Source organism: Microcebus murinus, chromosome 10 (assembly GCF_040939455.1).
Source record: "Microcebus murinus isolate Inina chromosome 10, M.murinus_Inina_mat1.0, whole genome shotgun sequence".
NCBI lineage: Eukaryota > Metazoa > Chordata > Mammalia > Primates > Cheirogaleidae > Microcebus > Microcebus murinus.
Window position 1 is genome coordinate 90405847 of NC_134113.1, and position 13844 is coordinate 90419690.

General features: G+C 45.0%; 1 protein-coding gene across 2 annotated transcripts in view; it reads right to left on the minus strand.

Annotated features, from left to right (window-relative positions):
• Positions 1-13844, minus strand: part of ETV6 (ETS variant transcription factor 6) — a 228254-nt gene that overhangs the window by 129596 nt on the left and 84814 nt on the right. The window contains exon 2 of one of the 2 annotated variants that reach the window (XM_012753544.3): positions 4277-4403. In XM_012753544.3, the coding sequence (XP_012608998.1) occupies positions 4277-4403 (127 nt within the window). Of the gene's footprint in view, positions 1-4276; positions 4407-13844 lie in introns of both variants that reach the window. The other variant, XM_012753543.3, reaches the window with a different exon arrangement.

Here is a 13844-nt window from a genome sequence, read left to right on the forward strand (position 1 = left end):
TCTCTGAAATATGTTTGCATTGCTATCATGTGGCTGGGCCTGAGCTGGCCTAGTGTTCCACAGGGCTGCTGTGAACATGGCACAAGCCTCTGCCGATCACCAGTCTGGTTCCCCTTCCACCGCCCTGCACCCCACTCTCCCATGGGTTTAGAAAAAGCGGGCCTTTGGGTAGACACGTTAGAGAAAGCCTATTCCTCACACTGCAAGGCCTCCAGGGAGAACTGGGCAAAGGCATCCTTTGCTCCCAGCAAAAGCCCTTCTCTGCGGAGAGAGTCAAGAGTGATCTTGCCCGGGCACCCTTGGGGGTCCAACGGTCCTTCATTTCAAACTCCCATGAAAGGCTTATATTCCCTTTAAAGAATGGAACTTTTTTTTCTCCACCTGACTGCTATAATTGTTGTACTTCAGCCCTTCTAGCCTCAAGCTTAAAAAATATTCAGTACCCTTTATGGAAGAAGAAAGAAAAAAAGATGCCCTTTCTAGCCTCTCAACAAACATGCTCGTGTTTGCTCTCCTGGTGAGCAGGGGAGTTCCGCTGCAGGATGACTGCAGGGCACCACCTTGCACATCTGGGCAGCAAGTCAGACCAGGGTGGCACAGGTCTGGCCCTTCTCCCCTGGGCTCTCAGACCGCACCTGCCAGTCCCTTGCAAGTCCTCCCCTAATCACTACTTAACACTCTGCTCCATTTATCACTTTGCTTTTATCACAAGCAAACAAAAAGAAAAGGCATCACTTTCCACTTCTCAATAGCTTGCTAATTGGTCATGCTGTGTCTTCAGCTTGGGTCTAGCTCTGCATTTGCAGAACAAAATGGTGAGAAACTCTCTGTATGAGATTCTTAAATATTGTGATCTTCACCTCCCCATCCCCATCCCCAAGGATATGGTTTGATTTAAGAGTGAAAGAAGAAAAAGAACTAGGGGGCAGAGGATGTATCTGGAGACCAATGGTAGATGGTAAAAAAGAAGCCACTCAAGGCATACTAGTCTGGTGAGTATCTCTTTAAAACAAGCAGCTAAAAATGCCTTCAACCTAGCAATACCATAAATGTCCTGCTGCTGTCTTGGCTTTCAGATTCTTCCCCGTACTTTCCATGAGCGTTCCACTGGGAATTGTCTGGAATCCCAGATTAAAAGAGCAATAACCCAATTCCCTTGTTAGAGTATTTATTTTCTCTTAGGTTTGGAAACTCGGCTGGGATGCATCTTCAAGTCTGTAGCATGGCCTCAACCATCATAGGGGCTGCATGCTCGTCTCAAGCGGCATGCCAAGCAGCGAGTCCTGGAACGGGAGAGGGAGGAGGGAAGCTCAACCTCATTCGGGAAGCCCCAGCTGAGGGCAAACAGCAAGAGCCTGGGAACCTCCACTTTCGGAGGATTCATTCCAGATGCTGGAACCCATGGTGTCGCAACAGGTCTCCTGCAGATCACCAAGGAAAGGTATCTAAGCTTCGAATTAGAGTAGGCATTCAGGCAAAACCATTACCCTGACCTGAATGCATAATCTAACTATTGATTACACTCCAAGGTCAGCAGTAATGTGCTACAGTTCTGTATTTTATAAATTATCTATGTAGGGGTCCATCCATCCATCCATCCATCCATCCATCCATCCATCCATCCATCCATCCAAGGGTGATATGCAAACTAGATAACAAACAGAACAGACATAACAACAGTTAGAACAGATACCAGCCATAGCCAATGCTTTCGCCACATCAGGGTATACTAAGTATTAGTCCTGAATTCATCCATTTATCAAATAAAAACATTTATTAAACTCTCTTATTTTTGTGGCATAATGGATATAAGCCTACGCTCCGGAGTGAGGCAGAACTGAGTTTGAATCTTGACTTTCTTACTAGTTCTGTGACCAACCTTGAAAATTTACATAAATTCTCTAAGCCCTCATGTGCAACACACAGATAAAAAGAAGACCCACCTTACAGGTATTATTGTGAGAGTTAAATAAGATAATTTATATAAAAGACTTCCCACGGTGTCCAGCACAGGGTAACCCCACCATGAATAGTAGCCATTATGGTCGTGTGCTAGGCACACAGTAGGAGTTAGTAAAATCTGGTTAGCATTTCCAAAGAGGAAACTGTCTACTCGAGAAAATGTTCAAATGTTAGTATGGAAGAAACAATTCCAGGCAGAATGATGCCTTAGAAGTGAATCATCATACTTTCAAGTTAGGAAGGCTGTCAGACATTCTCTTGTTCAGACACAGTACTGTACAGTGGGAGAACAGAGTGGAATGGCTGATGCGGTCAGACAGCAGAGTCCTCGTTATCTCCTGATGGCCAGTCGGGGTGCTGGGGTACCTGCTTCCTTGTTCTGCCATGATGAGCTCCAGTGGAGACACAGTTCTACGGCAGAAGAGCTTATACCTGTCCGGGCACCTGAAGGCAAACCAGGAGTTGGGGCCTCCTTGGTGATATTGCAAATAAGAGGAATAAAAAGTTATGAAAGAAACCTCAGCCTGTTCAGGACAAGCGTTCATAATCCTTTTCCTTCTCTACTAGAATTTAAGCTTCATAAGATTCGGGAGTTGTCTGTTCATTTCTGTACCCCCGGGACCTAGAAGAGTGCCAGGCACACCGAGGCAACCTCCAACTATGTGTGGGATGAGTGAGTGAACGAGATTAGGTGGTAGGAGTGCTTTGCCTGCACGGGATGGGTATGTTCTATCTCGAAGTGAACCTTCCTTTAGTGAACATCCTAGTCACAGGACGACGTCTGGAGGAGTATTTGTTAATACCCAGCCACCGTTTCTTTTTCCAGTTCTGTCTGCTCCCGCGGTGCCGTAACGCCCCAGTTTCCCCAGGACAACAGCGGTGCCCCCAGCCACGACCCTGGCACCTCTACAGTCTCACCCTCTGCTTCAGAAGTCACTGCGGAGGAAGAGACTGCAGAGTGGGCCTGTGCCCTTTACTCTCCTGCCCAAGGGCGGCAGGAATGTCTGGAGTGAACTGGCAGCGACTTCACAGCAAGCTGGAGGAGGGGACGGATTCTCCTGCCCCCACCTCCTTGCAGAAATCCCAGCAACGATCTCACTGTGAGGCAGAAGGGGTAAAGTAGCAACGTTTCCCCAGGAACTGCCCCCCGACCCCTGCCCACATCACAGTCACCCAGATTCCCTGAAGTCTCAGAAAGAGAAAAAGGAAGAGTCGGCATCCTCGTCTCCCACTGTTCACCACTTTCAGCAAGCAACCTTCTGAGGATGGACGGATGAGAGGAGAACAACCCGGGAGCATCACCAGGCCGGAAGGAGACGGAGAGCACGACCACGCCACCATTTCAGTCACTGCGAATCAACCAGGGAAGGGCCAAGGTGACCCCAGTGTCCTCCCTAGCTTGGGCTTGTGCCCTCAGGATAACACATAAGCTGGAGAATCTGGCATTTTCGTGATGAGGGTGGGAGTCAGGTGATTCATTCTCCCCGGCTGCCCAATCGCATTTTATCACCCGGGCTGGGTGGCAGTCCAGGAAAGACAGACAAAAAGGAAATGACAGGTGTCAACGGCTTTGGAGACTAGTATCCCCAGCACAGGTGCGCGGGCCCCAGCGCTCTGCCGACTTGCAGTTGAGGATTGAGACGGGGAGGTGGCAGAGGCGGGAGAGGAGGGATGACTGGGAGAGAAAGGTGGAAATACTGCAAATGGCAGTGTCGTGTCGAGGCAGTGGCGTCAAGGGGGAGCAGGCACGAGGCAGGGGGTGGGGAGAGACAGAGAGAAGGGAGTAGAAGAAGAGAGGGAGCTAGCGAAGGGACTTGTGCTGGCAGATAAAACGAAGGGAAGAGAAGTAGCCAGCAAGGAGAGGAATGGGAGGGAAGCCCCGTAAAGGAAGGAAGAGTGCACAGCTCAACAAAGCAGGACTCAGAAACTGAGCAAAATTTAAGACCAAAGAAAATATTAAAGAGGAGTGTCAATTTGGGAATACACATAATCTTTGCCAAAGGAAAAAAAAATACCTCGCCTACTAGGAGATTTAGTTGACTCTGCCGTATATTGCACATTTCCAGATTTTTTTAACGTGTCATAGTGAGGAACGAAATGAATACATTGAGAAACAAGGGACGGAAATCTCAAACTTTTCAAAGCCATTTTGGAGTGGGGGCGAAAGGGTCCAGAGCAGCGTGGCGAAGTCGTGGGAAAGCGTTCCCAGGGCTTGCCCCCGTCTGGCTTGGAGCCCACTGCCCACTTCCCGCCCCGCGCCGTCAAGCGTCTGTCCCTCTCCGTCCCTTCCCCGACAGGGCAGCCGAACACTCACGCAGGTGCGCTGGCAGGCGGATCGAGTCTTCCTCCATCCTGAGCGCTCGAGGCACTGGAACATGAAGTGGCGTGGAGGAAGCGTAACTCGTCACCGGGCTCTCTGGAGGTGTGTACGACACTCGTTCCTGCTGTTGAAAATAAGGGCGGGAAGAGGGGAGGGGGAAAAAGACAATGAAAGCTTGGAATGGAGGTGTGGGATCACGGGGGTGGGAGGGGGCACTGGGGCACCGGCTTCGTGAGCAATCTGGTTTGCTGTCTCCATAGAGACGCTGTATGCATTTGGGGTATCTAATAAAACTCTGGAAAGGTTGAAAATAGGGCTTTTCCTTTGGACTCAGGTCAATAGGTGTGCACCCCTGTGGTTTGTTTGAGTAAAAGGGAATGAAAAAAAATATCTTCAAGAGAATGGCTTAAAGGCAACTCTCTCAAAAATCACTTGCCCAAGTCACATAATTAATGTCATCCCTATGTTACAGCCACATTTCCTCTTCTCTGGCAATATCCCCAGCTTCTAACCTAAGTATGACTCTATGCTCAGATCCAACGAGTGCCAGCTAAACAAGCAAAGTGGCGGCTGCAAAGGTTAAGTTGTAGATTTATTTACTATACGAGCAAGATTTTTCTATCGTCTACCTATCTCACTATGCGACATCCACAACCAAAAATATCTGACACTTAATTTTTTTCCTTCATAGCAGGGAATTATCTGAAGCACTAATATCTCCTTGTTCCTTCATTCTCCATCTCGGAATCAATCAATTCCTTCCCCTCTGACGTATTTCAGAATTCATTCAAAGAATTATCTGAATTTAAGGGAAGCACTGTTTGACTGAGGATGCTTATCAACTAACAAAGGGGTGGGGAGGGAAGGATTATTATGAGTTTCAAGTTAAAATATTGCAAATAATGGCAAGAAACCAACTATTGTGTTCAGCAGAAGAGCAGCACAATCTGAATCTCAGATCAACACACCAAGCAGGCTGACTTGCAGCCCATGCATAAACATAACTTCCGTTAGTTTCTGTGGTTTAACTGGGCAAAGCAAAGTGGGATACATAAGGTCCAAAATAACTTGTATGAGAAAGACCGGTAAGACACTACTAGGAAAATAAAAATCAGGAGCAAAAGAAAACTGTAGATGAAAGTAAAGGGGAGGGCATATTTATGTTTTGGAAAGATGGTTCTTTTAACATTTTACATCTCCTCAAACATGCAAAAGGAAGCAGGGGAGTCCCCGGCACTATAACCAAATTAAAACTTCTCTTCTGCTCATAGCTTGGAAAGTTTGGTGGTTGTGGTAGGAAGTTTCGATTTTAAATGAATAGATACATATTGTTGTAATTTCCGAATGGAATCTCTATAGCTTCCCTAAGGCACCCACCCGTAGCAACTAGGGCGGTTGGAATATTTCTGTTAAAACATACATCCTAAAGTTTCCTGGTGCAATTTCTTAATTAAGGGCAAGCACATATATCTTACATTTCATTTCTATTTCAATCAAGAAATTGTCCTGTGAAAGGTCACCCAGAGGCAAAACCTTCAGCTTCACTTCTCTTGAACTTTACCAAACATCACATGTATTTCGAGAAACTCTAACTTAAGGATGAGTTCTACTTTTTGGTGATTGCTTTGGGGTTGTTTGGGGTGAAAGAGGCAAAGGCAAAGACATAAACACACATATTATAGGAAACGCATATAAAATCTGTTTAGGTTTTGTTTTTTTTTTTTTTTTTTTAAGTGAGATGGGCTTTTAAGTATTTCAAACATAGTCTATTTCTCTGTTTAACAAATTCTCCACACTCTGTAACCCTCACATGAGCCCCTAATCCTGTTATATGTCTGGATGTCTACTGTTAACTTTATTCCCAGAAATAGCTTTCTGTTTTGTTAGGGTTTTTTGCAGAAGTGAAACTGTGGGTGAAGAAAACATTGTGCAGTCAAAGGGTCTTCAAATGGCATGGCTTGAGCATAAGAAAAAAAGATAGTATTTCCTAATACTAAGACTTCTCCCTTGTAGCAAGGAGACACTCATAAGCTCCTCCAGCTAGTCCATCAGAGCCAAAGGCCACCTTATCCCAGCCTCCCCCAACTCCCTAAGGGCAAGCTGGGAGAAGCCCAGCCCTCAAAGCTGATTTTACTTTATTTCTTGGGAAATCTACCTCCAGTCTACTGACAAGAGTCAAGCTACGTATCACATTTAAAGTGTATATCCTCTGATTCGCTAAGCTATCATTGAGAGTCACTTCAGCTCACTGTACTCTCTTTAAAAGCAACCCCTACAGTTACATTGAAAAGCCACACTTCCCCGCTTGCTCTGGGATTTTATGCCGACCCTGCCCAGCCTCCATCCACACAATTTTTAGATGGAGACAACTATGCTCTTTCATGATGAGAGTAAAAGGAAGGCCAGGCAGAGATTGGGGCCCACTGATCTCCTCTCATTCCTGAGGATGGTTTCCACTCAGCTGAAAGACAGCATTCCACACCATAAGCTTGGGTCGGGAAGCTCCTTCTCAAAGGTTCAATGAACAGACCTGTCAGTATCAAAAGAGAGGACACCGTGATGAAGAGGGGCAAAAGCAAAAGGTGCTTCTAGAGCCTTGAGCAATTTGCTGGCAGCCACGACACACCAGAGTAACTCAGGGCTCGGTAGCCGGCAGAGCACTCAGGGGACCCCAGAAAGGACACTCTCCAGGGCACGGGTTCCTCTCCCAGGAGAACAAACCACACACCTGGGAATCCCATGCTACAGACTTAACTCTTTTTGTCTCTCTTTTTGCGAATCCCTAGGGTCCACTCACAAGGCCCTCGTTTTTTTTTTAATTCTATTGCTATAACCACATACTTAACACCTACAATGGCACCCCAGCAGACTATCAGCAATTAGAAAAATTAAACAAATACCAGTATCTCAAATGGAGATATCTAGACAGAGGAGGTTAAGGAGACTAACATCCAATTTTACAAATAAAGGGAACCTCTTTACTCCTACAACTGCTTCTCTGGTCCACCTCTAAAGGTGGCTCAAACTGTCAGAGAGATGGAAACCAGGGGTGTTTTATTTAACATTGCGGGAGGAGGGGTGACAATTTTCCCAAGAGGATTGTAACCACTGTTCTAATTAAATTAAAATGCCACAGATAGTGAGTGGTATTAATGCATTCAAGTGTTGTAGGGGGATAAATTGCCAGTGTAGGTCAATAATGTAACTAAAAATGCTGTGATGTGGTTACATTATTGTTCCGATGGTGTGAAAAATAAAACATGCTGCTCTCAAATTCACAGATACAACCTATCACACCAACCCGCTGAACAAAAGGGAAGCATTGCAATTTCTGTGGCCAGTTGTAATACCTACGAGAAGGGTGACAAGAACGAGGAGAGAGGAGCAGCACAAAGTTCTGGAAGGAGAAAATAAGTCTGAAAATGTTGTAGGCAAGGGCTGAAATGTAAATTTTACTAACCATTATAGAAAAAGCTTTTTTCTTTTTTTATAGAGTATGGAATACAGTTGTCTCTTGAAAGCGTAACTACTGAAACCAAGATGATTTTGCTCCCTCTCATCATTTCCCCCAACCATGAAGGGCCAATGAAGGGTACTCATCTAATTCTGCTCATTTTTAAATGGAATGTTAGGCACCTGTGACTTCCATGTAAAACAGGCTTTACACGTTCTGTGCTCGGTAGGAGAACGGCATTTCTCCACCCCTCATCTCGACTCTGGCTGCATAGTACAGAATAGTCAAGAAATGCATATTATTATTATTATTACTGAAAAGTCTTTCCCCTTCAAAATCATTCAATATAAAGCTTCTATAAATTACAGGGATTTCTCCTAGCGCATTTACACCATTAATTCCTTGAAAGGCTGAGGGGTTGGGAAACTTAGAGCCCATTGCTAACTAAATGTTAATGTTCTGGAAATAAAGATAAAGCATTTCTGGAGCTAAGAAAAACAAATAAATTTGGTCGCACTTGGAAAAAGATGATTTATAGGTAATTTCGAAGATTTCTTGACTGCAGAAGAAATGTTCTTGATTTTGGAATTTTTTCTAGAAACTGTCCCTGTCCCCATTATAAATGCCAGGGTTGCCCCTGGTGATGGCTTCCGAAGCCTGTGTTAAAGTCCGGAGGAGGCCGGGCGCAGTGGCTCACGCCTGTACTCTGGGAGGATCGCTTGAGGTCAGGAGTTCGAAACCAGCCTGAGCAAGAGCGAGACCCCGTCTCTACTAAAAATAGAAAGAAATTAATTGGCCAACTAATATATATACAAAAAATTAGCCGGGCATGGTGGCGCATGCCTGTAGTCCCAGCTATTTGGGAGGCTGAGGCAGGCAGCAGGATTGCTTGAGCCCAGGAGTGTGAGGTTGCTGTGAGCTAGGCTGATGCCACGGCACTCACTCTAGCCTGGGCAACAAAGTGAGACTGTCTCAAAAAAAAAAAAAAGAAAGTCCAGAGGAGGAAGAGTGTCATGGAGACAGAATGGTGACCTGAGTGATGGCAATAAGGCCACAGGCGCCCTTTCCTCCTGTTGCACTTTGGCGTCCCATCCTTGTGATGAAAGCCTGTAACCCAAACGAGATGGAAAACAGCAGGCACCAGAGATAGAGTGGTCATGCCGGCAATATTCAATATTTTAAGGGAAGGATCTCTTTTCCACCCTGCAGACTTTTAGGAAAGCTGATACTTGTACTATAGTCAACTAGTATAGATTAAATAAGAAAAAATCTCTCCTATGAGAAACTGTTTACTGAGATTTACTAAACTGAAGTCTGAAGATACAATTACTCAAGTACACTCTTCTGGCTGCAAAATGATTCAAGGTGGTGATGAAAGATAAGCTTTCATTAAGCAAGCTTTCACTAGCAAGCTATAACTACACATTAGAAAAAAATCAAATAAGCTGAAATTTAAGCTGCATAGTTTGTTAGTTTTTTGGCATCATGAATACAAACTGACATATACAAGAACATAAAGTAACACTCTCAAAAGTCAGTTTCTTTCATTTGGAAAAAAAATATATTGACTATTTTGTCCACCCCAAAATTCCATGAGATAAACTTAAAGAATTTTGAGAGGGGACGGATGTAAATTTCAGTCATCTCTCTTACATATACATGGTACACACAGCTATAAACAGTAACATTTTTGGACTCTCCCCAGAAAGAAACAGTATCACTCTAGGATCTGGGACCAGAAAGAAGACCACAGGTATTCAAATACAAAGTCGTGAAACAGAAAACCAGATCCATCAAGTCACAGAAGTGAAGTTGGGATGATTTCTTTACATCCCAGAGAGGCTCCAGAAGGTGTCTAAACTGGATGCTGAGTTGTTAGATTTTTGCAACCCAAATGGTGCTCGGCTTATAACATGCTTGCGGGATGCACATCAGTACATTGCACATCAGTACAATGGGAGTGCCCTGTGAAGATGGGGATGGGTGGGAACGTCACTACTGGTGTTGGGAGCTTCCTCCCTAGGTTACCCAGACGGGGACAGGGTACGCCGGACACACTGCACTCAACACTGGTGTGGGATCCTCCTGCGTGTCCTTTCTCTAGAAGTTTATGTAGATAGTTCAGGGCCTGAAATATGTGGGTTCTTATTTAGAGCCGAAACAGTCCCTTTCCTTACCTTCTTGGATGGTTACATCCTACAATCAGAAGATAGTTTGTGTCTGTCAAATGGATACAATGAAGTCAAAGCATTTTCAGTCTTCCTTTTACCCAAAACTGTGTTATCTATACATAGTGAGGTTAAAAGAGAAAGAGCGTGAGCAAGAGCATTAGCAATAGGCCCTGCAATCCAGTATTGCTTTGAAAGGTCACTGACATTTTTTTTTTCTATGATGAAGAAATATCTCAGTATTCATCAAATGTCAACTCTTGAGCCAACGCCTGTACTAAGCATTACAAATTATGCAATCATAAGTCCTAGAATTTCCAGGATGGCCCCGATGTTAAAAATTCTGTGTCATTATACCCATAAATACATATGGTACTCATATAAATACTTATACCTCTCAGAACACATGTCCCAATTTTGGTTGGAAAATATAGTCGCTGCGATGATCAGGAAAGAGAGCTAGCATTATGGGAACATGTGCTATGTACTTCCCATGAAGCCTTCATTTTATTTTAGCCTCACAACAGCCCTGCAAGGAAGGCATGATTATCTCCACTCCACCACTGAGAAAGTGATTTGAAGAATGCAGGGGTTAAGTGACCTGTTCAAGTCACCAGCTCAGGAGATGGTACAGCTGCTATTGGGGTGCAGGCTAGGCTGGTCTAACTCTACTCCTCTGAACTGCTTCTAATAAAAAAAGGAGAAATAAGAAACTATATTGAAGTCACATCAGCCAGTCAACAATGACTTCACAACTTACGGGGAATTCCAAGAGATAAGTTCGAGCTTGTAAAAACCCAGCCTTGGACTAGTTCATCGCTTTGCATCCTCACTCTTCACACAGTTCCAGTGGGGTTCCTAAGGGTGACTCAACAGACCAACTCAGCCAGGAAGCCTACTTTCTAACACCTGTTGCCTCTCCCGAAGAGCACAGACTGAGGGTGCAAACGCATTTAGCTGAAGGAAGGGGACTCTAGATGACACAGGACAGAGGTGCTCCTGGCATGACCTCTGGGCAGGAGTAGCTGTTCAGATTCATCGGGGGATCGGCGTTAACTTTGGGACACAATGGGGGGGGGGCACCAGGGCGTTTACAGGTTGCTCTGTGTGTATGATAACTTGACCTTGTATAGAAATCTCATCTTGGGTATTTTTGAGTAAAAACATGTTACTTTTTAATCCCTAATGTTTTAACAGAAAACCATTGCCCTTACTCAACTTCTTTCCACTTACCCCAAAGCAGCAAATCTAAATGTACAGGGGAGATAAACAGGAGCAGTGAGGAAGAAAGGACCTTGACAACATTTATTTGGTGCCTACAGCTGGCACAGCTGCCAGGAAGCAGCGGGGTCCACCTCCAGAAATCACTGCAGCCGCAGTCCAAGCAAGGCCTCTCCTGGGGCCTTGGAGATGTGCATTCCCAAATGAAGAAGGGATGCAGGCACTGGGGTGGGTGTATGAGGCCTGCCAGGGCGGGGGCAGGGGGATTTAAGGGATCCTCAGAGATGTCTTCAAATATCCGAAGTGCGAGTGTAAGAGAGTTAAGGTTCACTTTGTGTGACCAGAGGACAGGGCCAGCAACACATACCTGTGCACTAGAAGAAAGGCCTTTCTAATAGCTGAAACCTCCAAATGTGCTGTGATTTACGGTTTCCCCTAAAGCTGACTTACGCTGAGGCTGGAAGATTTCTCTAAAAGGGGTTCCTGTACCGGGAAGGAACTCAAATAGAACTTGAAGGTTTCAAGATGCCGCTTCTATACAATCTTATATCCCCTGGAAGTTGAAGCTTATTAATTAAAAGGGGGGTGGAATAGCTCCAAATAAAACATGAACACAGTCTCCTCTATCAATCAGTTCCCTAAGTCCCCACAGGATCCTAGGGTTCTACCAAATATAATTTGAAAAGGTACTAGTTTCTAGAACCAGAAACAATCCCTGTAAAGACAAGCGCCAAAGCAAAAACAAAAACAAAAACCTCAAACAGATTTCCTTATTGTTCCAATTTTAAAACATTTTAACTACAATCTTTTCCACTCCTAAGATGCCATGAAAAAAATTTTTTTTTGTTTTTTGCTTCTGAATTTCTTAGATATTTCTGACATGAATAGTAAGCAGAAGCTAAAGCTGTGATTCCTTTAATGCCAGGTTGTGGTTTGCAGGGAGGTCTATGAAGTGGGCCCGGCTTGAAGGGTGCGTGGATGGTTAGCTCATTTGGCTGGAACCCAGCGCTGATGTACAAGGGTACAAGCTTTAGACCTGGAGAGGAAAATTAAATTCACGCCATTCCACGGCCCCAGACTACACCTCTAATCCCTGCCACGATGTAGATGATTGCTTTTGCTTAGAGCAGAGATTAGATGAGCTCAGGGACACATACCGCTCCTGGAAACACCATAAAAGTGCACGTCCTACTGACAGCAGTCAGCAGCACTGCCTCAGTGCAGGAAAAGTGGCGTGACTTTATTCATACAGAACCATCAGGCGCTACCTCCAGGAAAAAATAAACTCTTGCTGTTGGATTTATCCAGAAATGCCCTTGAGCTTTTGATCCACCTTTTGAAAGAGGGTTGCTAAATCCTTTCTTCAGTACTATTTCTAATAGCAGGAGAAACCAGGTACTTAAATTAACAGCAGCTTGCATCCTGGGTGCAACAGAGTAGCCAAGTTCGGCTCCTTATTAGCTGCTTTCTCCTCCATTAATGTTATTCCCTTTAATGGTTTGGCGATTACAATTAGCCACTCTGTGTTGTCCCTGCCCGGGGCTAACAAGTAATGAACTGAGAGAGTTGCTATTTAGTTGTATCAAGGGCGCCATTAGAGAGGCTTCTCAATTTCTCCCCCCAGAAGAGAGATACCTTGCAGGCATGTACCAGTGCCACGTGACTGCTCTTGTACATAGATCATGGTGGCCCTGGGGTGGGAGCTCTCTGGCAACTCACAGGACTTGAAACCCGGGAGGAAAGGATGAGAAGCTTCTGCAGACAGTGGCAGCCCCAAGGGCTGAAACCTGTGCATTAACTATTAAGGCCTCCCTCCCTTCCCCTGCTTTCTCCGCCTCATAAACCCCTCACCTCCTCCTCAAGCAGCTTTCTTCTGCCACAGCGTCACTCGGGGCTCTGCTCTTTTTCATTTCTTTCTTTAATGGTTATACCCGGGAAGTCTCGTCTGAGAGGGAGAGAAGCAACAGCTCAAACCCACAGCCCAGTGAGTTGCTGGGATGGCTGAAGGCAGGCAATCCAGACTTCCTCTAAAACTAAAAAGGTTTTTTTTTTGCCCTGTGATTTATCTTTACAAAATGTCTAGAGCTTAGATGGGCCACGCACACCTAATAACAAACTTGAGGTTTTAAAGACCCCACATCAGAGCCAAGGGAGAAGATTTACATTCTAATTCCAACAAGGATAATGCAGAGAAATGCTGGATAATGCCTGGTACTGCTCCAGCGCTGGCCCAGCCTCTAGGCCGCCCCAAGGAAGCTGTTTGCAGGAAGCCTGGGAGGCCCTGACGCCCAGGCACCCTTACCCCATCCGTAAGGAAGAAGGCTGGGTCACAGCCACTATCACCCTGAAGAAATCCTCTTGCTCCACAGATAGCACATAATCCCAGGGTTACTTCGGGCCAAGAAATAAATACCAACAGAAAAGCCTGTTGACTATACCTAGGGCAACAAGCACAAACCAGAACCGGGAAAGATTTATATCTCTGGAAAATGTTTACTACCAAAACAATTTTCCACAAAACCAAATGACACGGTGCTTAAGAAGCAACATAGGTAAAAGAAATGAGTTGACATTGCCTCAGTGTTGCCATCTGAGAAACTGGGATTAACAATACCCAGTCTTCCCCATCACATGTTATTTCAAAGATAAATGAGATGAAACGTAAAGTATTCTGAGCTTCTTGAAACAAAGGCTCTCTATTAATGCAAGGCATTATTAT